Source organism: Peromyscus eremicus, chromosome 1 (assembly GCF_949786415.1).
Source record: "Peromyscus eremicus chromosome 1, PerEre_H2_v1, whole genome shotgun sequence".
NCBI lineage: Eukaryota > Metazoa > Chordata > Mammalia > Rodentia > Cricetidae > Peromyscus > Peromyscus eremicus.
The window spans coordinates 99,807,276-99,833,394 of record NC_081416.1 but is presented as its reverse complement, the minus strand read 5'-3'; the positions used below and the strand labels follow the sequence as shown (position 1 = coordinate 99,833,394).

Genomic DNA, 26,119 nt, shown 5'->3' with positions numbered 1-26,119 from the left:
CAGGGGAAATATGGAGGACAGGGCCTTATGGGGGCTTGGGGAGAATCGGCAAAGATGAAGGAAAGGCTTTGAGAGTTGTGCAACTCAGAAGAAACCTTAGGAAATCACCCAGATCAGGTGGAACCAATGGTATCTGCCCAAGAGGAATTAAGAGAGAGGGTTCTGGACTAAAGCAGTCAGCAGGCTAGGAATTAAAGAGCAAGAGGGAGGCAACCTGTCCCCTGAGCCTGGCCTCTGCTCTGCCTTCAGACTGGTTCTTCTCCTCTTTTGTTCCATGCCTTCCCCCATCAAGCCCTGCCTCTGCCTCCTTCATGTAGCAGCCTCAGGTTAACCACAGACATGGAGCCAAACACATTTCTCCATCAACAGTGAGTGTAGGAGGCAGGAAGTAGAGGACGGGGCCAGGAATGATGACCCTGGAGGCCTTGGGGTGCCCACCTCCATCAGTGAGCCCTAGGCATTGCAGGCAGTGACCAGCAGGTGAGCTGAGACGTCACCAGGCGTGGATCTGCTGCTGGCTTTCTTGGGTCTTGGGCAGTGTGCTCTCTGGTCTGGAGAGGCAGCGCTGACTTGATTTTTGTATAGGATCATGACTTCTGAATCCAGACAACTAAAGTTTAAAGTTCGCCTTTGCCTATAGACATAACCTGGGACAGGTTATCTGACTCCTGTGTGCTTTCTTTATGTGAGAAGTGGGCGTAATAGAACCTGCCACCTACAGTTGCTTGTGGAGTGACTCAGTCAGATATAGTGTGTTTAGAACAGTTCTTGCCCCTAACACAGAAAGAACCGTGAGTGTTAGCTATCTTATTTTTATTATTATTATCCAGATGTTTTCTCTTCTAAGCTATTCCCTTCTGGCATGTGTGTAGAGGAGGGAAGTAATGCTAAGGCAGAGACGTTAAGAGACAGGGTTATGATCCAAAGCTTGGGACCAGGAGGGGCACTGGGAAGATGCAGGGCAGCCCCAGAAGTCTGGAGAGCAATTTCCTGAACCATAGCAGTTGGCTGGACTCAATTCAGACTGAGTTAGAGGCCAGACCAGCATACAGCCCACACCAAGGGTCTATTCCTAGCCACAACAGTCGCTGCCTGTCACTGAAGCTAAGGCTTTGCAGGGCCTGTTCTCCCTAGAGCCAAAGAATTCTCCTTCCCTTGGGTGGTCTTCCTAAGCCCAGTGGCACCAGAAAGATGCACAGTCCCTCACAGTCACTAGATCATACCAGAAGAGGTCAGGACCAAGGGAACGTCCTGAGTCCGGGGCCCTTGTCTCAGACTGTGGCCCAGGCTTTATGGCTGAGCTGCCCCTCTTGTTTAGCAAGAGGTCTTGACCTACTGTCTCATTTCTTTGAGCCTCCAAGTCCCTAGCCCTCTGCAGAGTCCAAAACAAGACCTAAAGGTCACAGGGAGGCTCTGCTAAAGGCTACCTAAAGCTTATGGAAGGAGATGAGCAACCCGGCCAAGAATTTACAGGAGGCAGGGGAAGAAGCCAGAACCGGCTGGTACCTAGCCTGACCCAGACAGCAAGTTGATGAGTGCCTCCCCAGAAAGGCCTGTAGACCTGTTGGCATGTGCTGTGCTCAAGTCTCGACCTGAGCTGCAAGCAGGCTGGTGTGTATAGCCGGACCCCGGCACTCCGCCAGGACTCTTACTCTAACCCACGCCTCTGGAGTCTGGACTGTGGTTAGTATGCTAAAGAGTCTGTCTGGCTCTCCTGGGCCCTGCATTGTGGAAACTGAGGTCCAGATGATGGTGTGAGCAGGAACCCTTCAGGTTGGGCCTGGTAGGAATGGCTATTCCAAAGGACAGAGGTACTGGGTGATAAGGCACAGAAGGGCACTGGGGTAGGAGAGCTCCGTGAGTGGAGTGCCAGCAGGAATGGAGAGTTAGCTGGAGCAGGCCAGCCATACTGTAACTCAGTTGGTTGGAGTCTAGTCTGCTCAGGGCTGGGGCTCGGGTCTGAGTGACTGTCCCCACTTCCCCGGTCTGAGTGACTGTCCCCACTTCCCCGGTCTGAGTGACTGTCCCCACTTCCCCCTACTTGAGCTCTGGCTGCTAAGTTCTCTGCTGTCTTTGGTGTCAGGGAAGTCCTTGTCACTGCCTTAGGAAAGGAAAGTGGGAGCCACCCTGGAGGAAGGCAGCCAGCCAAGAGGGTGAAAGTTGAACAAGGAGGCGGCTGTGTGGAGCCCTCACACGGCCTCTGAGGCAGCAGCCCAGGCAGCCTGGCTGAGCAGGACAACTGCTCCCCTTCCGTGTTCCTCTGCAGTGTTTTCTCATCACTTAAGGGGCTGCTCTAGAAAAGAAGAGTTTAAGCCGTAAGGCAACCGGAGGATCACTTGGGGTGGGCGGACCGTTGTGGAGCACTTGCCTAGTGAAGCACTAAGTATACTTTGGGGAGGTGCTAAACCCTAGATCTGCTAAACCCAGGACCCGTGGGGCCTAACTTCTTGCCTGAGATGATAATAAAAGCTTTGTTTTGCTCTGGTGTCTGAGGCAAGGTCAGCCCTAGCTCCGGCATAGCCCCCGTGTTCTGTAGTCAGGGTCAGCCCTAGCTCCATCATAGCCCCCGTGTTCTGTAGTCAGGGTCAGCCCTAGCTCCATCATAGCCCCTGTGTTCTGTAGTCAGGGTCAGCCCTAGCTCCATCATAGCCCCCGTGTTCTGTAGTCAGGGTCAGCCCTAGCTCCATCATAGCCCCTGTGTTCTGTAGTCAGGGTCAGCCCTAGCTCCATCATAGCCCCCGTGTTCTGTAGTCAGGGTCAGCCCTAGCTCCGGCATAGCCCCCGTGTTCTGTAGTCAGGGTCAGCCCTAGCTCCATCATAGCCCCCGTGTTCTGTAGTCAGGGTCAGCCCTAGCTCCATCATAGCCCCCGTGTTCTGTAGTCAGGGTCAGCCCTAGCTCCATCATAGCCCCCGTGTTCTGTAGTCAGGGTCAGCCCTAGCTCCATCATAGCCCCCGTGTTCTGTAGTCAGGGTCAGCCCTAGCTCCATCATAGCCCCCGTGTTCTGTAGTCAGGGTCAGCCCTAGCTCCATCATAGCCCCTGTGTTCTGTAGTCAGGGTCAGCCCTAGCTCCATCATAGCCCCCGTGTTCTGTAGTCAGGGTCAGCCCTAGCTCCATCATAGCCCCTGTGTTCTGTAGTCAGGGTCAGCCCTAGCTCCGGCATAGCCCCTGTGTTCTGTAGTCAGGGTCAGCCCTAGCTCCGGCATAGCCCCTGTGTTCTGTAGTCGGGGTCAGCCCTAGCTCCGGCATAGCCCCTGTGTTCTGTAGTCAGGGTCAGCCCTAGCTCCATCATAGCCCCTGTGTTCTGTAGTCAGGGTCAGCCCTAGCTCCATCATAGCCCCCGTGTTCTGTAGTCAGGGTCAGCCCTAGCTCCATCATAGCCCCTGTGTTCTGTAGTCGGGGTCAGCCCTAGCTCCGGCATAGCCCCTGTGTTCTGTAGTCGGGGTCAGCCCTAGCTCTGGCATAGCCCCTGTGTTCTGCACACTGTACCTGACATGAGCCTCAGACAGCTCTGAATTCTGAGTTTCACAGTAGACCAGAGAGAGAAAACCAAATTAGTAAGCCCCACTAGGTAGTGGGAACTGAGACCACAAACAGAAAGAAAGGGTTGTAGTCTTAAACAAGTGGGATCTGTCATCTGTACCACAGACCAATATTCCTCCATTCACCCCCCTACCTCCTCTCTGAGAAAAGGTTGGAGAAGCATCTGCACCCACTACTCCCCAGGAGCACATAACCTGGATGAGGTACATCTAGAGGTGTAATAAAGGGGCCCTGAATTGAGATCAGACCACCTTACGGACCAAATAGCACTTTTGAAGAGACCACATAACAGGGACCTGGATAAAGTCTCAGGTGTGTGCTCTCTCTCTCTCTCTCTCTCTCTCTCTCTCTCTCTCTCTCTCTCTCTCTCTCACACACACACACACACACACACACACACACACACACACACACACACTTTTACAAATCTGCTCATTAAGGTTGAAGAGGAATAGATCAGACTTCCTCCAGACTTTTTTTTGTTGTGTTTTTTTTGTTTGTTTGTTTTGGTGGTGGTTGGTTGGTTAGTTGGTTGCTGTTTAGTGATTGTTTTGTTGGTTTTGAGACAGGGTCGTACTATGTGACTTGGCTGGTCTCAAACTCAAGAGATCTGCCTGCCTCTGCCTCCCAGGTGCTGAGGCTCCATTTTCTAGGACTCCGTTCCTGCAGTCAGCCCAGCATGGTGACAGCAGAGACATCCCCTCTCTGCACCTGAGCTCACCTCCCATCGTACCGTCTTCAGACTCCATCTTCATGTTTTTCTCAAGTCCCTCTTGGAAGCTCCCTCCTGGGGACACCACTCCACGTATGGCCCCTCTGTTCATACCTCAAAGGCTCTGCAACTCTAAAGTTTGACGATCCACTTCCCCTGTGGGCTTCTCCTGCCTCCTAGGGCGTGTGGCTGCTAGGCTGGATTGTGGCTGCTTGTTTATTTGCTGTGCAGCTGCCCTAGGCAGGAGCATGGCAGTGTAGAGGAATGGCTGGCACATTGTAGATGTCCCTGCCCTGGACAGTTTTCTTCTGCCCAGACCTTCAGGGTTATGTGTTTAGTACTTACCAATCAAGATGTTTATTAAAGTCAACAGTTCCTACTGAGTATATATGTATCTCCACCCCTCTTCCCTGCACATGGGGCCAAGGCCTGGGCCATATAGATAAGGTCTCCTGGGTCACTGGGGCTGGGTGTGGGTGCTGGAAGGTTGGCTGAACAAACCACCTTAGCTTCAGCTCCAAGGGTGATAGGACCCAGCAGCAGCTCTAGGCCTGTGTTCATGCACTTCCTCCTCATGGGTGGCCTCACTCCCACCCCAGCCTCATTGAAAGTCAGCCTATCTTAGATCCCAGACTCCCTAAGCCTGCCTGGGCCTTCCCAGCTGTTGCTAATGGCTCCTTTCTCCATGCTTCTGAGCTCCAAGCCTCACCTCTGTGACTGCTGGGTAGGTCAGTGTTCACCTCCCCTCTAAAGCAGCCCTGCAAGGACAGGAGCCATGTCTGCCTGTTGCCCACATGAGTTGGTCAGATGGAGTAGGTCCTAAATTTCTAGAAGGCTTGGTGAACCACTAGCAGATGTCTGTGATGGCCATTTCATGAACTGAGCAGAACTGTGTCGAGTCCAGAGTAGAGAGTGTTAGAGCTTCTAACAAGTGTGGAAACAAACATCTGGTTTTAGGATTTGACAAAGGATCAAAGACCAACCCTTCCAGTCAGAGGTACAAAATGAGACCCCGACTCACAGTCTCCATCTGGCTTAGCCTCTTGGTTCTCTTTCTCTGTAGCAGAGGATAAAAGAAAATGGAGTGTAAGCCACAGCTAGTGACCCAAAAGATACAGCTACAGCTACAGCCAGAGGATTGTATGGGACTCGTGTGCCATTAAACACCACATACCCCGTGGTCTTGGGAGGGACAGAGATGCTTAAACGTCTTGCAGAGAACCCAAAGGACGTATACATGTAGACGTACACATGTAGACCAGCGGCCACTGGTTCAGAGGAATGAGAGAGGCCTTTGCTGCAAAAGGCAGTCTCCTCCCACCTGATCTAAACCGGGTCGTTGTGACCTCGTCCTGCCCATTCACTGGTCTCACGGTCCAGGCCGTCACCTTCACCTGGCCTGCCTGGGCTTTTATGTATCAAAGCCTCTAGTTCTCGCCCTCAGAAGTGCCTAGTCTGGAGCAGAGGGCTACATGGAGACGTTGGCCCTGGGCCCTCCCCTGGCCTGAGGTGTTACTTTGGAAGGAAGGACTGCACACCAACAGATGATGTCCTTCCTGTTAGCCTAGACCTGCCCAGAACACGGAGCTGTACCTTCCAGGCTCTGCCAAGCAGCCCAGCATGGCACTGCTTATTCCTGGTCACCGGGAAAGCCTGCCTGGGGGGCTGCTCGGCTTGCCTCTTCACCTTCCCTCGGTTCTTAGCATTCTGGACTGGCAGGGGCCATCCTGATTACTTGACCAGTCCCCTTGTTCATGGCGGAAACTAACACCAAGCAGCAGGAAGACCCCCAGCTCTCCTCCTCCTATCGCACTCTGGCCGCTGCTCCCATTCTTCAGGTGGATCACCGGGTCTCACCTGTTTAACTGCTGTGAAGCAGGAACTGTTCTTCTCTGCCTCCACTTGACATGTTGTCCTTTAGAAAGAAGAGATGGGATTTCTGAGTACTCATCCTGACACCTCTCTGCAGGCTTACAGAGTACAAGCTAGTCCTGACCTCCAAGCTCTGCCCACGCTGCTGTCCCACTGTCTGGGGAGGTGGGGTAGTGTGGTAGTCTCACTGCTCCATCGGCGTGTGGAAAGACTCATGGATTTGGGGACAGGAAAGAGATCTTCCCATAGGGCAGGCTGTGTGCTGTGAAGCCAAGCACATTTGCCCATGCCAGCCTCCATCTACAGGACTGCCTCTTCCCTGCCCGGCCTCCCTCTCTTCCCTGGGGGCCTTCTTTCAGCCCGCTTGCCCAGGGCGGCTTTACTATACAGTCTGAGCTTCAGGGCAGGAACCTGACAGAGTATGCTAAAAAAGCAAAAGGTGAGTGAGCACATGGCCTTGTCTATGGTAGACGCTCAAGTGGGATTCCCACCTCAGCTCTGCCACTCAGAACTGCACAGCCTCGAGCTAATTGCACCTGAACTGTGTGGAGAAAGTTGTCCCTACCCTGTGATATTGTGGCAGGAGTTCAACAAAACAAGGCATGTGGCGTGGTTTCCAAACCAGAGCATGAGGGACCAAGATCGGTCACCAGCAATGCTCTCCCCTCAGGGCTAATCCAGCTGATGTCTTTCTCTCCAGGACAAGACTGAGACTACCAGGGGAGCCCTCGCCCAGAGGCCTTGTCGCCCCCGACCTAACTCCCTCCCTCCCAGCTTTCCTGAGGAAGAGACTCGCAGGATTGCACGGATATTTTCTTCCCAGTGTTCCCAGAAGCCTGATGACGCCTGAGGGACTGAAGGAGGGGCTGACCAGCCAACTTCCCTCAGCTTTGTGCAGCTTGCAAGAGGCACCAGGTCTGTTTCCCTGGGCATCCTGAGGCCACTACCACCACCCTATTCCATGGGTGTCTTGAGACCTAATCAGCTAAGACTAGATTAGGGATGTCGGGAACCACTAGCTTCTGCCTACCAGGACCTCAGCTTCCTTCTGTAATGAGACAAAGGCTGGAAATAAAATGGACTCCAGCACCCACGTGGCTCACCATCCATCTTCTGACTGTGGGGCCTAAGGAGGCATCTCTGAGCAGAGAAATCAGTGTCCTTGACACAGCCTACCGCTGACCAGAGCCACCTCTGCTGGAATAGGACAGGCTAATTTTGCTTTAAATATTGAAGGGAGCAGTAAGTGTGTATAGAGCTGAGAAAATTCTAGGGCCCTGTTCAGCTTGTTTGTTTGGGAATGAGGGTGTTTTATAGATATAAATTATTTTTATGATTTATTGAATTAATCAATAGAACAGGAGGGATCACCTCCTTTAAACTGTATTTGATGTCTGAAACCTAACCATGTTTTTAACTTAATGTTTGTTTTTTACTCAGCTCTGAAATACATTGTTCTTGCCTTTGTTTTAATAAAAGTCTGGTATTTGTATTTGTGCACAAGTATTTTCTGGGTTGGTCACTGGGAAAAGGTGTTGGAATCCATGTGTAGTCTTAGCTGCAGAGACAAAGGCTACAGCCATCCTCAGCCATCTGGAACAAGGGACCAGAGCTGCCATGAGACTTCTGAAGTCTCCCGAGTGTCCGATTGGCCCACATTGAAGGGACACCAGTGTCCCCTCTTTTGGTTGTTTGGGTTTTTGCTTGTTCATTCCTGGTTTTGTCTTTTCCTATGCTGGTCCTTGAAATCTCTCAGCACAGTGAAAGTGTGTCTAGAACCGGATCTCTCAGAGTCCCCTGTGTCTCAGAAGGATGTCTGTATCAGAACATAGCCACTTGGGCAGCTACCATAGACAAAGCCCTCTGGGGATGACTCTGAAGGGGCACAGAAGTACAGCACCAGCTGGGTGACAGGGCTGGAAGGGAGCTACCAGAGGGCCCTGCTTGTCACCAGAGGGCCCTGCTTGTCATCCCTAAGCGTGTACTATTTCTGAATCCTCAAAACAGCTCTACACCCTAGACACTGTGATGCCCCTCCTACAGTTAAACTCAAGGTCAAGGAAGTCGAATGCTTTGCCTCTGGGTATCTAGAAAGTGCATCCAGACACAAGACTTGCCCAGAGACAAGGGGCTTGATAACCAAAGCAGGGTGCAGCCATAAGTACTCTGACTTTGGACAGTCCCAGGCTGCTGCATCCGGGGAAGGATTCCTGAGAGAAACCAGTGCTGGGGTAAACCAGAGAATGGACCAGGCCACAGATAGCTGCCCGGAGAACCAGAAGGATGTTCTGGGCCATATCAGAATCCAGCCTGGCAGTGTCTGTGCCTCTGGCCTTGTCTGGAAGGCACAGGCACCTTTAGAGCCTGGCTTCATAGGGCTGCTGTGCAGATTTCTGAAAATCCTTAGCTGGCATTTGGCACCGAGTGGAAGCCTAGGAAATGTCAGCCCCACCCACTCTTCCCAAGCTCCTGGAGTGAATTAGAGTCAAGTGCTCCAGTACCCAGGAGGAGCACTCCAGCCTCCTTTTCCGGGCCATGGACCCTCAGCCCAACCTGCCCTCATATCTGCCCCTTGAGCTACACCCTGCACACCTGCCCCCTCCCCAGCCAGAGCTGGCCTCAGCCCCAGGCCTCACGCTCAGGCAGAACAGAGCTTCCAGGACCTGGAGTTCCACGTCCCTTAGGGAATAAGAAACCTCCGGGTTCCAGGCCTAAGGGGTAAAGCCTCAGGTGAAGAAGATCACTGCCAACTCCTGCTCCTGTAAATAACCTGATGGGGTCAAGTGAGGACAGGGCCACAGGAGGACATGGGCTGCTCTTGCCCCAGGTTGCAGGCAGCGTCTGATGACAAAGACATGGTGAAGGTCTAAAACACTGACAGCCCTCACACACGGTGTGTCATATCTCGTCCCAGGGATAGCTCTTAGGTGACATGACCTGCCAAGTTATACAGCATGTTTGTCTCTGAGACCAGAATGAACCCGTGTCTCTCTGACTTCCTTGTGTACGAGCCCACCTGAAAACAGGTGTTTCTGGTGAGCCAGAGATTGTAGCAGCCAACCTTAGAACATCAAGCAGAGGCCTGACTCTAGCTAGAACCCCAGGCAGACCTACCCTCAGGGAGCAGAGTCAGCGGAGCTCTCCTCTCTGGTTCCTCCAGGACCTGCTGTCTCTAGTCAGACTCCCCTTGTAGCCCCTCCCCCCATATAGCTCCCAGTCCTGCCCAACTCCAGATTAATAGTTCCAGACAGAGCCTGAAAGCATAGGGCAGGGCATGGAGCAAAGAGGATAAGCACTCTCCTCACCCCACCCACCCTGGGACCAGGGCCCTGTGTTCACGTTTCAAAATGGCCTCTACCTTTCTGCCCTGCCCATCTTCTCTCCCCGCCCCTTTTGTCTCTTTTCTGGCCCAGGTTCAGCTCTGCCCGGTCCTTAACCTCAGTGCCTGCAGATGGAGCCTACAGTGGCTGCTGCAAAGGATTCTGCTCACCCTGCCCCATCCCACGCTGGCCCCAGCGTGTCCATGCTGAAGCCTCCAATGACACGTCATGGAGAACAGTACTTGCAGCAGACAGACCCAAAGTGGGTTATAGGTTACGGGCAAGGCTGGGCTCTGCGGTGTACGAGCTGTGTGACCTTGGGAAGTCACTGTCCTTGACACAGGAGGGGTCTACACAGTAAAGGAGTGAAGTACTGATACACACTGCCGCATCTAACACCACTGTGCCAAGTGAAAGAAGCCAGCCACACTCTAGGATCCTACTCAAAAGAAACATCTAGAACAAGCAAGTTAAGAAGCAGAAAGAGTGGTTGCCTGAAGCTGGGGAAAGGGAAAGGGGTGACTCGTTTGGGGTTTTGATTTTGAGCTGCAATGAAAATGTTCTGAACTAGATTGTAGTCGTTGCTCAACCTGACTACACTAAAAAGTATTTGAATTGTGTGCTCTAAGTGGACACATCGGATGCTATGTAAAGTACATTTCTCAAAGCTGTTTTGCTTTCTTTTTAAATTTAGGATCCTGCTAATACTTGCTTCCTCAGGGTAAGGGAAATAGAAATGATGTGTCTAAAATATCAAGCACCTAATGGGCACCAAGATATGATGCTTATCATCATTGCTGTTTGTAAGAAGAGACCTCAGAGAACCCCTGTCCTAAGAGGCCTCGGTCTATGGCAAGTGCAGGTGCACACACCCCATATCTCCTGGTCACCAAGGTAGCCCTCCGCTTGAAAGCCCAAAGGAGCCATATTCAAGAGGCCCAGGTCCAGGAAGCTAAGCCAGATCTGGAACTCACTGCTCCCTCCCTGCCCTGCCCCTCAGCAGCCCGCCTCTTGTCAAGTGATCGGACTGTCAACCAGCTTCTCAGAATTAGGTTTCAGGTCAGCTGGTACATAAGGCCAGTGCAAGCCAGAGGCAGCAGACAACAGTGAATGGTGAGGAGGGGCCATCAGACCCTGCTGCTACCCCTGGAATGGAGCCCCAGGGAGCCCCTGCACTAACCTACCTTGGCTAGACTCACAGGTAAGACCCCATACCTCTCCTCGGTTCCCCCTGTCCCCTCTGCCTGCTCTCCCTTCCACGGAGGCTCGCTGCCAGGAATCGCTCACTGCGGCTGAGAGTGATTCAGTCTAGCCCCACCTGGTCAAGATGAAGGAGCTGCAGCCCTAGGGAGGCTCCCGTATCTGCCTGACTCCCCCGGGACTCCCCTTTGTCCTGCTGGCACCTCTCTTGGAACTTCACAGATCCCAGATGTGTCCCTCTCCTTTGGCCCAGGATCCCCCAGAGGACAAAGCCCTCTCCAGCCAAGGTTCTGGGGCCCTTCCTGTGTAGAGATGAGGAGGGCACGGCTGGCCCGAAGCTGGCCCAGGTGTGTGGTAGACATTTCTAGAGCCTGTGGTCACTCTGCCCGCTGGCTTCTCAATGCAGATGCAGGTGCTTTATTGGAGGGAGTTGGGTTGGGCTGAGTGCAGGACACTTAGCAAACGTGAATGGGCCCTGTAGACTGGAGCATCCCATGCTCTGCGTGCCCCGGTAGAGCTACAAGGATGAGGATTGCTCAGAACTTGCACCTCCAGCTGGTTGCCAATGTCTGCTGCCCACATTGAGGCTTCCTCAAATAACAACTGAGGTTCAGCAAGAAGGAGGTTGGGGAACCCTGACCTCAGGGAGGTCCCTACTGTGTCTGCCTTGGTAGCCTTGCCCACATACTCAGGTATGTCTGCCCGTCCTTTCTAATTCTGACGGATGGCTCAAAGGTACTCCTTCAAAAACTGGGTACACCAATTGCAAGCTCCTGACCAAGTTCAGGCTTTAGTGTCTCTTGTGAGCACCTTTCCAAAGACGTCCTCCCTGGTCTTAGAGCCCTGGTCACCCCCTCCTGATCTATCCTTGATGCCTGCCCCAGCCTGCGTCGACCACCCAGCCCTCCTCGTTCTCCACTAGACTACGTCCAACCTTGGCATTGCAGCCCCCTACCAAAGGCCCCTAAGGTCATCTCTGACCTCACTTCCTGTCTCCTCATTTTGGTAAGAATGATTCTTGGGCCAGCTGGCCCTCCTTGAGCTGTCTTACGGCCTTCCTTTCAACAGTCTTCACAGAGGAGGAGGGTCACTTGATCTTTCCCCTGCTTTGGAGGCTCCGATGGAGCCAGAACATTACAGATAATGAGGTGACGCTACAAGACAGTAGGGTCAGAAGTAGTGAGGACTGCATGGGCTGAGGAGGGAAGCCCTGCTTGACCGGGAAGCAAACACTGCAGAGACACACCTGGCCTCAGCAGGGAAAACTCCTTCCAGGGGTCTCTGGAGGACCCGGCTCCGCACCACCACCCCCTGATGGTCCTTCCAGCAGAAAGTGCTCTAGAGTCCCGTGTCTCTGACAGCGACCATACACGGGCCCTTTGCCTTTCTCACCTCAGTGTTTCCAAAGCAGAGCAGAACACAGGGTTCTTCTGCTAGCACCTGAGTGGCCCCCAGACAGGCTTTGAAGATGGGATACTAAAGACCTTACCCCCAGGGGCCTCCCCAGTTGTGTGAGGCTCAGATTCATGCTATCAAGTCATCCAGCAGCCTGGCTCTCCAGGCAGATCCAAGGCTGGGGGGAAGAAGAGGCCACCAGCATGCCATGAGGAGAGTCAGCTGCTCCCACAGTACATTCCAGGCCTGGGCAGGGAACCCAGTACCTCCCTGCTGGGAAGGAGCCAGGCCTGGCTGCTGTTCTGTAGGGCAAAGGGGAATGGAGCCCGAGCAAGTGGAGGGTGTTTTCCTGACGCGCCTGCACTGCTGGTCCGCAACCAAGTTGGTCCAAGGCCCTAGGCCTCAGGTCTCGCTCTCCAGAGAACCTGTGCCCTCCTTGGGCTTGTGTCGGTTTTCAACTCAGACAGACAAGATGGGCTGAAGGAAGAAGAGCCAAGGTCTGACCACACCCACCCACACAGATTTTAGCCTCTCTGGGCCCATGAACTTCATCTGATTAGTGGACCTTGGTATCCACCCAGCCTTCTCCAGACTTACTTATTTGGTTTTATGAAGCCCTCTGTAACTGCTTTGAATGCTTCAGACAAAACCATGAGTAGCCAGATTACCACACTGACTGGACCGTGGGTGGGGTAGAGATGGCAGCTTCACGGCTTGGCCTTTAGAACAATTAGATTGGAGTTCTGTGACCAGTGGTCAGTCAACCTCTTTCCATCACAGGCCTCTATTTTCTCATCTGTAAATTGGATTTAAATACTGCCCTGCCTTTTCCAAAGTGATTTTGAACCTAACACAGGCTGAACACAGGCTTGGATACCAGGGACTGGCTACACTGAACCATCTAATGTCTCCAAGCTCCGCTGCCCTTCATGACAGCTGTGGAGAATCAAGAGAGAGAACGTGTGGAAAGCTCCCACTGCAGGGGCCCCACAGCCCAGCAGCCAGGTCCTCCTGCTCTGAGCGTCCATTGAGCCCTGGCTTCCCCTACAGCAGTGGTTCTCAACCTATGGGTCTTGACCCCCACTGGAGTCCCATATCAGATATCCTGCATATCAGATATTTACATTACGATTCATAACAGTAGTAAAATTGAAGTTATGAAGTAGCAACGAAATAATTTTATGGTTGGGGGTCACCATGACATGAGGAACTGTATTAAAGGGTCACAGCATTAGGAAGGCTGAGAGCCACCGCCCTACAGGTTCGGGCCTCTGCCTATCCTGGGCATCCTTTTCATTTTTGCAGCTGCCAAAAGCCCTTTCCAGGCCTGGCCTGCATTAATCCTCTTGTGCCCCTTACAAGCAAAAGGACGATCTTCCTCCTCCGAGTCCCTTCTTGACAGCTCCTCCCCGTCTATACTGACCACAGCTCAGCTTACACTACAGGTATTTATGGGCACTGTCTAAGCCAGCCCTTAAAGTCTGCTGGAGACCCTCCATAGGCAGCTCACACGTGTGGGTTTTTACTCCCCGAAGCCAAGCACAGAGCCCTGTGGGTGGGTCTCTTCAGTGTGTGCTGGCCTTTACCAGCTGACTCCCTGGCTTAGCTCCGTGACATGATGTGAGAATTAGACAGATGTGAGGGGGGATCTTCCAATAATGTCGCCCACTGTTTTCTTAACAAACACAGTGCTCCTGGATGGGAAGGCCCTGTTCTTGGAGACGGTGTGTCTGAGTAGGAAGTACAGCTGTAGACAAGGTCGAGGGGGGACTGGTGCCCTGAAGTGGATGAGAGTGATACTGAGCTAGCATTTGAGTTCAGGGAAGGCCCTCGAAAGAGGTGACATCTGAGGAGAAACGTGAAGGAAGTGAAGAGGCAATCTGCAGGTGTCTGAGAGAACTGTATTCCAAACAGATGATGTAATCCGAAAGCGCCCATGTGGCTGAAGCTCAGTGTGTGAGGGGGAAGAAAAGTGGGGAGAGGGGAGCCTCACAAAGAGCCCTGGAGGCCATGACCAAGATGTTAGACTTTGTTCTTGATCAAATGAGGAGCCGGCGGACTGTCTACAACCAGGAGAGTGACAGGCTCTGACTGGTAAAAGCTTGGATGTGGGTCTCCAATGGGGAAAACCTCCTGTCTCCACTGTTTAGACCCAACATTCCTGAGTCAGTGTATAATCCGTCTAGAGCTTAGTGGCCCTTAAGATGTAAACAATCAGGGCCAGGGATGTAGCTCAACTGTAGACGCTTGCTTAGCATACAGGAGCCCTAGGCTTGATCCTCAGCACCACATGAACTGGGTACAGTGATGCAGTCCTTTAATCCAGCGCTTGGGAAGTAAGAGACAGGAAGAGCAGAAGTTCAAGGTCATCATTGGCTACATAGAGAATCTGAAGCCATCCTGGGCTACAAGAGGCCCTACCAAAAGAAAAGGAGCAGGGGGAGAAAGAAGCATGGAGCTGTGGGGGAGGGTGCACGCCTTTAATCCCAGCACTTGGGAGGCAGAGGCAGATGGATCTCTGTGAGTTCAAGGACGGCCTGGTCTACAAAGTGAGTTCCAGGACAGCCAAGGCTACACAGAGAAACCCTGTCTCAAAAAACTAAAAAGAGAAAGAAAGAGAGAGAGAGAGAGAGAGAGAGAGAGAGAGAGAGGAAGAAAGGAAGGAAGGAAGGAAGGAAGGAAGGAAGGAAGGAAGGAAGGAAGGAAGAAAGGAAGGAAGAAAGAAAGAAAGGGGACTGATTCTCAGTTTTGCCTCAGTCCTTCCCCAGGGCAGAGTCCAAAAGCCAATCTTCTACACTAGGACCCGGCTTCCAGACTGGAACCCCGCAGCCATGAGTTCCGGTCTCAGTCCATATCCGACTTACCCAGCCCCATCTCCTTCACTGCCTGTTCCTTTTCCTGACTGGAACTCAAACCCCATGAAGACAGAGCCAACCAAACCTTTCCATCTGTAGCTTGCCAGTGCCTGGTATGGCGGTCAAGAAATAGCTGACCAGTCAATAGTCACTTCACTTCACACCAGCTCCTTCCCAATGACAGGGTTTTTCAGGGAGAGAGAGCAAGCCTGAGTCCTTGGTTTCTGAATATGTAGACTGAGGCGGCATCACAGAGGAAACCAGAGTTGTTATATATGGCGGACCTGAGAGAAGACCTGAGAAATCACCTGACCTGGCTCCTACCCTTTGATACCTGAATGTTCACTATTGATGAACTAATATATATATATGTGTGTGTGTGTGTGTGTGTGTGTGTGTGTGTGTGTGTGTGTACACATACACATATATATTCTCATTGGCCCAAGACCAGGTAAATGTACCTAAGGTAAGCCTTAGAAGACAGGCCCAGAGCCCAGATTTCCTAACCACTGGCCCTGAATCCTGTTGCCCTGTAGGGAAGGGATACACACTGTTCACAATTTTATGAGTCTGGCCCTGGCTCTAGGGATGGGTCATTGACGGATGCAGGACTTGAGCACACTAAGAGAGTCTGAGTTAGTACATCAGTGACTGCCAAGAGATGGCCTCAACACAGAAGGCCTGATGCCCAGAAATCCAATCGTAAGAACATGGCGTCACCCATGATAGTACACCAGTTTCCCTGCGCATCTAAGGCTAAATCGAGCCCTTCACATCAAAAGATCCCTGGGTAACCAGCAGAAAGATAGGTATACTCATGAGACCACGACTCTGTGTGTGTGTGTGTGTGTGTGTGTGTGTGTTCATGCACATATGCACACACTAGCATTGTTTGTGTATTGCCTTAACCTAAGACTGAGATTCTCCTGAGATTTTGTCTTCATCTGAGAAGGGATCCTTGGTGGCATGAGAGGGTACAGGATCCAAGCTAGGCAGAATGGTCATAACCACCCTAGACAGCAGAAGTGTTCATGTATCAGACCACCGCCCTCAGCCACTGGGAAACAGAGAGCTCAGCAACAAGTACCCGAGGCCCAGGTCCACCAACAGACCACCAGTCAGGAAACCCTACAGAGATGGGAGCAACAAGAACTGAGGAGGATTCTGTGTCTTTTATATATAGAGAGAGGTATATCCAGGTCAAGCATGGCGGTACAGGCATACAATCCCAGCATTCAAGAGCCTGAAGCTGGATGATCTCAAGTTCAAGATTGGCCTGGGAAATTTAGTGAAACTTTTGTCTCAAATAAATGAATAAATAAATAAATAAATAAATAAATAAATAAAAGGACTGGAGAGATGGCTCAGAGGTTAAGGGCACTGGCTGCTCTTCCAGAGGACCTGAGTTCAATTCCCAGCAACCACAGGGTGGTTCACAACCATCTACAATAGGATCTGATGCTCTCTTCTGGCCTGCAAGTATACATGCAGAGCACTCATACATAAAATATAAAAAAAAATGTTTAAAAATTTTAAAAATTGAAAAAAGAGAATGCTAGGAATGTATCTCAGCGGTAGAGGTTTGCCTTACAGGAGGCCTTAAGTGCAGGGCCCACTAAAGGGGGCGGGGCTAAGGCGTGCTTTCAAGGGGAACTGGCTTAGTCCAGGATGAATGACTATCTCCTTGGGTCACAGGGAATGTTCCCCCGTTTGAGACAGAGGCATGGGGCACCTCAGAGAGCTTGACCAGTGAGGAGACAGCAAGACCCTGGGAGAACAGGGTGCCGCCTGCCAGGACCTCCGTTTCTTCAGCCATTCAGTGATGGTGCCAACAGCCCCGTCGGCTTCCCTCCTCAACGCTCTGTGCGGGTGACAGCGAGCGTTAGGTGTGAAAGGCAGGCTTCTTATGGGCCAAGTTCAGGCGTCTTAAGTGTGGCAGCACCCAGGCTTCTCACTTTGTAAAGCCCCTTCAGAGCGTTGCGGGGTCCCTGGACACAGGCAGACCCAGACAGCCTAGGCGCCATGTGTCCCTTGGTCTGTCTCTTGCAGCTGCCTCCAGAAACGGAAGCAAAGGATCGCCAGGCAACCTCGCTCCTTGGACCTCAATAGACACCAAAGGAACCAGGCCCATCCCACCAGGACCATGGTTGGACTTCAGCCATCAGAAGTGCCTCCCACAACAGTTGTGAAGTTCCTGGGGGCCGGTACGGCCGCCTGTTTCGCTGACCTCCTCACCTTCCCCCTGGACACCGCCAAGGTCCGCCTGCAGGTGGGTGCCTTTGGCCAGCGGTTGTGATTCATGAGGAAGAAGGGGCTGCTTTCTGCACAGCATGTGCCAGGGGAAGGCCGCTCCCTACACTGCTTTGTCCCCACCGCCATCCCTTGGGACCAAAACAACCCAAATGACTTGATATGATGTGATAGGGCTCTTTACCTCTCACCCCTGCTTTGTAAGCCATAAAGTGGAAAATAAAGGTAAGGCAGTAACGGTGTGGGCTTGGGTAAGCCACTAGCCATCTACTGTGAAATAGGAAAAGCAAACCGGCCCCTCGGCGGACCAAGGAGCCACGTAAGTGAACGCTGCTTTGTGAACTTCACCACGCTGCACACTCAGCTGTGATAAGCATGCTAGTTCTAAGACTCTGCAGGGGCCCTGCACACACAGCCCCCCCCCCCAGCCGCCCATCAGCTCCTCGGGCCCTATGCTTGTTCCTCAGATCCAGGGGGAGAACCCAGGGGCTCAGAGCGTGCAGTACCGTGGCGTGCTGGGTACCATCCTGACCATGGTGCGCACCGAGGGTCTCCGCAGCCCCTACAGCGGACTGGTTGCTGGCCTGCATCGCCAGATGAGCTTTGCCTCCATTCGAATCGGCCTCTACGACTCTGTCAAACAGTTCTACACCCCCAAAGGAGCGGAACGTGAGTGCCAACACCAGTGGATACCTAGGGACACCCAGGGGCACCCATGGACACACAGGGGTGGGCAGGAAGCCCAGCTGGCAGCTGGTGTGTGGGTCAAGGACATGGCGTGGTCCAACAAGGCTAGTTGGGCATGGGGAAGCTGGTGACAGACACTGGCGAGATTTTGGCAGTGTTAAGGACTCACGGTTCTTTCTGCCCTCCCCAGACTCCAGCATCGCCATCAGGATTCTGGCAGGCTGCACCACGGGAGCCATGGCAGTGACCTGTGCCCAACCTACGGATGTGGTGAAGGTCCGATTTCAAGCCATGATACGCCTGGGAACTGGAGGCGAGAGGAAATACAGAGGAACTATGGATGCCTACCGAACCATCGCCAGGGAGGAAGGAGTCAGGGGCCTGTGGAAAGGTAAACGCGGTACCCTTGGGCAGAGCTTTCCCTCCCCGAGGGCTGAGACAGGGAACTCAGCAAGGAGGAACTCCCAAAGCATGGTTCAATACCCTAAGAACGCCCAAATACAATACCTCACACACCAGCCACAGGACTTCAAATATTGTTCACCTCACCAGTCCTCACCTGCGTAGGCCACCCTGAGAGAGACAGAAGGGGACACAGGGCACCCACTCCTCAGGGCTTTACCGCAGAGGAGCTAAGGAGGCCAGGGTGCAGCTTGTATCACAGGCAGGGGGCCAGGAGGCAGGCCAGAGGTCGGAGAGGCTGAGCTGACTCCAGAAAAAAGCTGGTCTCCAAGACCAACGTGTAGAGACGGAAGGGGAGAGCCTCCCGAGGACACAGCGCAGGCACAGAAGGATAGAGGAACCCAGCCGTGGAACCAGTTGCAGTGAGGTGTGTGAGTGACTTCCTTGGGAGTGAGGGCTGTAGAGTTCCCTGTGTGCTAAGCCCTTGGCAATCCCCAGAATCCCTCCGGCCGGCACTTGGACCACCATTCCCATGAGTCCTTGCAAGAGAAAAATGGCCCTGTGGTGTTTAAGGGCAGGACGCCCAAGTCACAGCGCTGCCAATGCACTCTTGCTGGTGTCCCACTCACGCCAAGCCTGTCCTCTCCCAGGTGACACCTGTCTCTGACGCCCTGCCATACCTCCTGTCACTGTCCTAGAGGCTCTGCCTCCCTCCTCCATGAAAAATTTCCTTTCCTGACTTGACTGCTCCTGGGTCTCAGGAAGGCACGTTGAAATTTTGACAGAGTGCAAATTATGCTCCAAATGCAGCCAAGCAGTGGGTGTCTGTTTGTGAAGGTGCAGGAGTTTAAGAGCTGATAAGAAGTGGGATCTGCTTGGCTGAGGTGTGGTCCCCTGGCTGAGACCACTGCTAGAGGGCTCTGACCCCAAGCTGGAGCACTGTATTCATCATTCCCCGCTGCCTTCCTGACAGGGACATGGCCCAACATCACGAGAAACGCCATTGTCAACTGTGCTGAGATGGTGACCTATGACATCATCAAGGAGAAGCTGCTGGACTCTCGCCTGTTCACTGGTGAGAGTGGGCGGGGAGACAGCAATGGGTGCCACTCAGAGGCATCAGGGACCGTGAAAGAGAGAGAGAGGAGCAGTGCCCCGTTCAGGACTGTGATGAAGAAAGAGGCCCAGGTTCCAGGCCAGAGCCTGGGTTCAAGGGCCAGCACCTAACTCAGGTTTCCATAAGTGATGGCCACTTGCCTTCTCTGACTTCAATTGCCTAAAAGAAAAAAAGCTCTGTAGCTTTCTTACTCAGAGATGCTCGGTTCTAGCTTGCTAAGACTAACCAAGAGCTCAGCCTTGGGCACTGTGCTCCGGAGGTCAAGGTCAAGGTTGCACTGGAGACAGACAGTAATCACGTCTGCAAAGCGTGCGCACATGTTCCATTCCTGGGATGTTCTTCCCTCCCCTCTACAGACAACTTCCCCTGTCACTTCGTCTCTGCCTTTGGAGCTGGCTTTTGTGCCACAGTGGTGGCCTCTCCAGTGGACGTGGTAAAGACCAGATACATGAATGCTCCCCCAGGCAGGTACCGCAGCCCTCTACACTGTATGCTGAGGATGGTGGCCCAGGAGGGCCCCACAGCCTTCTACAAAGGGTAAGGTACCACCTTCTTCTCTTCTTTCCTCCTTCTCCCCCTTTTTCTTTCTCTCTGACTGAGTCTCATGAGTTCCAAGCTGGCCTAGAACTCACTACGTAGCCAAGAATGACCTTGACATTCTGATCCCCCTGGCTACACCTCTGAACGCTGCATTATAGGCTTGTACCACCACACCTGGCTTTGGGGGTTCTCTTATCCCAGGTGCCTACAACAGAAGCCTTTCTAAGAAAAAGTAGGCCAAAGCCAAATAAAATGATTATTTGTCTCCAAATGTTTCGGGTAGGGGGCTTTCCACACCTGCTGCCCTGGCCATTCACCACCACGCTCACTGCAGCATAAGTACCATTCTCCTAACCAACACTCAGGGTCCCTGTGCATCTTTTTTTTTTTTTTTTTTTTTTTTTTTTTTTTTTTTTTGGTTTTTCGAGACAGGGTTTCTCTGTGTAGTTTTGCGCTTTTAACTCACTTGGTAGTCCAGGCTGGCCTCGAACTCACAGAGATCCACCTGGCTCTGCCTCCCGAGTGCTGGGATTAAAGGCGTGCGCCACCACCGCCCAGCTTCCCTGTGCATCTTTAAAAAGAGTTATCATTGTTATCATAATCATTAGTGTGTGTGTGGTGCATGTGTGTATATGTGCCACAGCACATGTGTGAAGGTCAGAGGACAATTGTGTGGAGTTGGTTCCCTCCTTCAACCTTTACATGGGTTCCAGGGTTCAAACTCAGTCCAAGGGCACACAAAGGGCATGCATCCTTGTGTGCAGCACCTTAGCCCACAGGGATGGCCTTCCCTCAATGTCTACATAGTCTAAATCTCAGCCACTCTTGCAGATTAGTCCAAATGCCACCTCCACCCTCACACTGTCACACGGAAGTTTCCCCTCCTTTCCATGAGCCTCAGCAATACTATTTGATTCGCTGCTACGATAATTCCACCTCCTACAAAATTAAATTCATCTTCACACTAGCGCACAAGCTCCTTGGAGCTGAGACTGTTGACTCATCCATTTTTTATTATCTGAAGATCCAAACAGAGCAAGCATTCAATAGTGTAGTTATTCACCATCATCCTGAAAGCCAAGCCCCTCCTCTGAGCCTTGTGCTGGGTACTTTATATAGGGTACTGCAGCAACCTTCTGCACTAGGGAGTATTCCCCACAATGCACTTCAAAACAGTAACTTGTCCAAGATCACAACATGGCAGAGCCCCAGCCCCAAGGCCACACCCCTGTGGTGCTTCCTACCCACTGGTAAGGTCTTGCCTTGGCTCCCACAGGAACGCCTTTAGCTGATATTTTCTGGTGCGTGGTGTTTAGTTGAACCCAGCAGACAAACAGAAACCACTGGAGTTCTCATGTCTGGAAATAACACACTCAACCTGTCACCTGGCACTGTTTGCCTGGGTGTTTTCAGCTAGTGCCTCAGTTTACTCTTTCACTTGACAAACCTTTATTGAACAGGCTCTGCCCTATGCCTCCCTGGAGGAATCATAGACAAGTAGGTGGCATTGACTGAGCAGGGTTAGGTGCTGTCCCCGAGGATTCAGTTAACCCTGTGACAGCCCTGTAAGGGAGGTACTGCTACACCTTCTCTTTTGTTTTATTTTATTTTATTTTGTTTTGTTTTAAGGTCTCTTGTTGCCTATACTGGCCTCAAACCCCCGATCTTCCTGCCTCCACTTCTCAAGGGCCAGGATCACAGGCATGGCCACACTTTTACTGTCCTCACTTCAAGATGAGGAGCTGGAGGAGCCAGGATTTTAGCCTAGGTTTGACTCGCCTCCAAAGTTTGGATAATATTGCCACAGTGATATAATCCTTGTGAAGGTTTAAGAACAGCCATGACAAGCTGGGTATGATGGCTGAAGCAGGGGTTGCCTTGAGTTCAAGGCCAGCCAGAGCTACATAGTAAGGCCTTATCTCACACTCTCCCCCCAAAGGAAATGCTGTGGCATATGGCTGCCATGCCCAACTGAATCCTACAGCATGAAGAGCAACCCTTCAGGCTGGAAAGATAACCCAAGCTGAGGGAAGGGCAATGTGTTTAAAGGGACAGAGGAGAGCCTGGCATCATCAGGGCATGGTGACTTGATCCTCCAGGAACCCAGGGGCCCAAGAGGGAGCAATTGGGGAGAGGCTGGCCTGAGGGACCAGAGGCCAGGCTCCTCCCTGCCTGTGAGAAGCACAGATAAGTGGACCTCTCTCCCAGGGTACTCCCTGAGCAGAGCTCTCTGGAGATGAGCTGATTCTGGTACCATGCTCCCTCCACCCTGCCCTACATCCACTTCTTGATGTCCTAGTCTGGGCCTTCTCTGGGTGGAAATCTGGATGTGAACCGGCCCAAAGCCCCTAGCATCAGGATGAGTTGGGTCAGACTGTGTCCCAACTCCACAGTGCTATTTACCAATTTTGTGGTTCCTCAGCCTCTCTGGCCTCAGTTTCCAAAAAAGGACTTGCAACCAGCAGAGTGAGCCCACAGACCTGTGAGAATTAGTTTCCTCACATGGTAACCTGCCTTAAAGTTAGCTTTCTTTCCTTTTCTGATTCCAACTCCTGCCAAAACGGATCTCAGAAAAGAATTGTGACAAGCAGCCTTCGTCCGGCCTGGGGACAGCGTGGTAGGTGTGTCTGTGCCTCCTAGCCCAGTCTTCCTCATGTGGTAGTTGTTTCTCTCCTCAGATTTGTGCCCTCCTTTCTGCGTTTGGGAGCCTGGAACGTGATGATGTTTGTAACCTACGAGCAGCTGAAACGGGCCTTGATGAAAATCCAGATATTACGGGAATCTCCATTTTGAACACGGCAAGCGGGCTACTTGGTGCTTTCCTCATAAAAGGCTGCCTAGAAGAGAATAAAACCGCGGCTCTCTGCCAGAGGACCCGATGGACCGAGTGGACCGAGCGGACCCGATGGACCCAGAGGACCCAGCGGACCCAGCGGACCCAGGCCCACACACATTACAGAACTCTGCGCTCATTGCTGATTCAAGAAACTGAACTAAAAGAGGAGGAAAGTTTTAGTCTTCCGTGTTTTGTCCTAAAACACCTTTGTTTTGCACTGACCTGATGGGAATTAAATTATATTAATTTTTAAAGCCCTTCCGGTTGGATGCCTAACATTTAGGCAAAAGAAAATCCGATTCCTTTGGACAAAAGGGAGGTTTGCCAACCCCCCAGAAATGTAGGATTAGACGATGAATAAGAAAGTGGAAAGGCTGCAAGCATTGGGAAGATCAGCCCACTGTGTAGTGGAATCACCTCAAATGCCCGAGGGACATTTCATCTTCAGCACAAAGCTATGACTACAACCTTCACAGTCACCCGAGGACATCTGCCCTTCTGTAATGAGACCACCAAGTGGTCTCCATTAAGATTCTGGGAAAAATGAGAAAGGAAAAAGAAAACATTGGGCCCATATAAGCGGGTCCAGCTGGGCCCACCCGGGACACTGGAGGATGGAGGATGTACAGTGAGTAACAGTCCCTGCCTGTCTACCTCAGGGTGTTGGGAGGATCGAATGAGAGGCAGGGCCGGGAAGCACTTTATATGAACAATGCCTGTCTACAAATGTAAACACGAAGACACTGCTCTAGGAGAGATTTTTTTTGTCCAGAGAGGAAGCCTGGCGAAAATGCAGTTTAGCGGTGAGGCCATGCACACCAGCATGGTGAGGACCACGGATGACCAAAGCCATGGGAACCTGCTGCCTGGTAACGGCAAAGGGCTGTGGGTCAGGAGAAGAGGCACTACCTGTCCATCAGTCCAAAGCAGCAGGACCCAGAATCTTTAGGAAATTGCTTTGACTCAATTAACAGAATCCCACCCTAAGGGAAGTAAGAACGGCTGCTTTCCGGCCTTCTCTCTCCGACAGATTTTGTGTCAGGGTGGCCACAGACCCGGCTGGCTCCACTCGCCTGGACTTCCTTCTCTCTCACTGCCTTTGGCTGCAGAGACAATGTACCCCCTCCACCTACAAGAGGGAGGGCTGAAGCACAGGACCAACTTACAAGCTGAAGACCGCACATCCGGCAACGACACGGCTCCCTGGGTTCAATCCCCAGGGCCCACGTGGTGGATGGAAGGAGAGAACTGACTCTTCTAAGTTATCATCTGACCTCCACAGGCCGCTCATACAGACATGTGAATGCATACATGGACAAACACAATGAACAAAGGAATACATGGGGAAAGAAAGAAGAGTTTAACTGCATTTGGTGGTTTGAAGGAGATGTCCCCAAATGTCCCAGGCATTTGAATACTTGGTCCCCCGTTGTTAGGGGCTGTTTGGGGACACTTAGAAGATACGGCCTTGCTGGAAGAAGTGTGCCATGGGGACTGGCTTTGGGAGTTCAGAGACTCATGCCATCCCAGTTTTTCTGTTTCCTGCTTTCAGTTTGGGATGTGAGTTCTCAGTGGCTGCTCCAGCCACCGGGCCTGCTGCCAGATCTCTCACCAAGACAGACTCTTTCTGGAACTGTCAGCCCCAAATAAAACTGCCTTCTCTAAGTGGCCTTGGTCGTGGTGTTTCATCACAGCAATGGAGAAGCAACTCAGACAGTGCACATCTGTCCAGCTGTGTCTTCCAGTGTCGTACAGTCTCGGCCTGCTTCTTAGGAGCTTGGTTGGCTCTGATGGACGTCAGAAGGGGCTCCAGGCTGGAGATGGAATTCATCGGCTGAGCACTTGTCTAGCATGCAGAACCCTGAGGATGACCCTCAGCACCCCATAAACCAGACATGGCGATGCTCACCTGTGATGCCAGCAGGCAGGAGGTAGAGAAAGGTGGATCAGGAGTTCAAGGTCCAACCTTGGCTCCATAGCAAGTTCAAGGTCACCCTGAGACACATGAGACCTGGTCTGGAAAAGAAAAAAGAAAGAGCAGAACCAGTCAGTCTCCAAGCCTCATCCTACCTCACTGTACTAGCCACCTAGCCACAGAGAGCCCTTGCTTTTCAGTGTCCTCCCAGAGAAATGTCAGTGGATTTCTGTAAGTTCAAGGCCAGCCTGATCTACAGAGTGAGTTCCAGGACAGCCAGGACTGTTACACAGAGAAACCCTGGGAAAAAAACAAGAACAAAAAAATTTAAAAATACAGGAGAAGCTTGGCAATGTCATTTCTTCCTTCCTGCCCAGACTCAGCTCACTGAGAAAAACTGTACCTCAGCATGCCCAAGTTTCAACAGTAACTAGATAATTGAAACAAAATCAAAAGAAATTATCTTGACTTAATGTCCCTCCTAGCCTTCAAATAAAAACCTGCATTTAGAAGGCCCTCTTTATTTTGACTTGACTGACATGTGTAAATCACTGTTAAACTGCTCTCTCATTCAAGTGCCCGGGGGCCAGAAACTGTCTTCTATTCATTTCTGTGTTATTAGGAGACTGTGCAGATGAAGAGGAGGAGGGGGCAAACGGAGGAGGAGAAGAAGGGGAAGGAGGAACTGGGAGGTTGGGGGTGGTCTTGGTTTAGTGTTTGAGACAGTCTGACGTAGTCCAGGCTGGCCTGAATTTACCATGTAGCAGAAGACCTTGAACTACATATCTCTTGCCTCTGCCCCTCTAAGTACGGGATTCCAAGAGTGTGTCACCAAGCCTAACCTGAAAGATTCTGATGGAGAGAAGAATCCCAGAAATTTTGGGTCCAGCCTTTTGGAGACAAGAAGATAAAATTGATGAGTAGTCTGAGAACCCCTGGGCAAATTCTTTGGCTTTTTTGTTTTGTTCTGAGAATCAAACTCAGAACTTTGTGCTAGGCAAGCACCCTACCAGCTGAGCTCCACCTCTACCCACTTCTTAAAAGAGGAGGTTAAACTCGCGCGTCTAAGGGCCTTTAGTTCTGGGACCCCAAAGACTGTTTACCCCACCCTTGTAGTCCCGGCTTCAACTCCGGCCTCTAGGAATTGGTATGAACTCATGAGAAGGTCAACTCAGACAGCAGAGGCCCCCCTCCACCAGGGAGATGGACTCCTGGGCTGTGTGACCCCACAACCAACATATGTCCACCCTCAGTCAAGACATTCAGAAGAAACCCAAGGGCTGGAGAGCTGGCTCAGCAGCTAAGAGCACGCAGTGCTTCTGCAGGGCGTCTGAGTTCTGGTTCCAGCACCTGTGCGGTGCACGAGCCCGGGTGATTCCAGTTTGGGGGCACCCAAGGCTTCTGGCCTCCACTCATACACACTCGTGCCTCCACTCATACACACACACACTTTAAAATCAATAAAACCTTAGGCC

General features: G+C 52.0%; 2 protein-coding genes across 2 annotated transcripts in view; both read left to right on the top strand.

Annotated features, from left to right (window-relative positions):
- Window positions 1–7,619, top strand: part of C2cd3 (C2 domain containing 3 centriole elongation regulator) — a 117,698-nt gene extending 110,079 nt beyond the window's left edge. The window contains exon 33 of the mRNA XM_059270563.1: window positions 6,828–7,619. Within this exon, the coding sequence (XP_059126546.1) occupies window positions 6,828–6,977 (150 nt within the window). The 3' untranslated portion in view covers window positions 6,978–7,619. The remainder of the gene's footprint in view (window positions 1–6,827) is intronic.
- A 2,920-nt stretch (window positions 7,620–10,539) lies between these two features.
- On the top strand, window positions 10,540–25,073 carry Ucp3 (uncoupling protein 3). The gene is made up of 7 exons (XM_059252992.1): window positions 10,540–10,648; window positions 16,947–17,166; window positions 17,615–17,816; window positions 18,025–18,225; window positions 19,210–19,311; window positions 19,710–19,890; window positions 22,572–25,073. Exons 2-7 carry the CDS (start codon window positions 17,041–17,043, stop codon window positions 22,684–22,686), a joined length of 927 nt encoding a protein of 308 aa, XP_059108975.1. The 5' UTR covers window positions 10,540–10,648; window positions 16,947–17,040; the 3' UTR covers window positions 22,687–25,073.
- Window positions 25,074–26,119: the final 1,046 nt, after the last annotated feature.

Excerpts from the sequence above, each read along its gene's own strand:
- Ucp3 (XM_059252992.1), top strand. The coding sequence starts at position 17,041 with ATGGTTGGACTTCAGCCATCAGAAGTGCCTCCCACAACAGTTGTGAAG. Across the intron at positions 17,817-18,024 it reads CACCCCCAAAGGAGCGGAAC|ACTCCAGCATCGCCATCAGG; the intron begins GTGAGTGCCAAC and ends TGCCCTCCCCAG. Across the intron at positions 19,312-19,709 it reads GGACTCTCGCCTGTTCACTG|ACAACTTCCCCTGTCACTTC; the intron begins GTGAGAGTGGGC and ends TCCCCTCTACAG.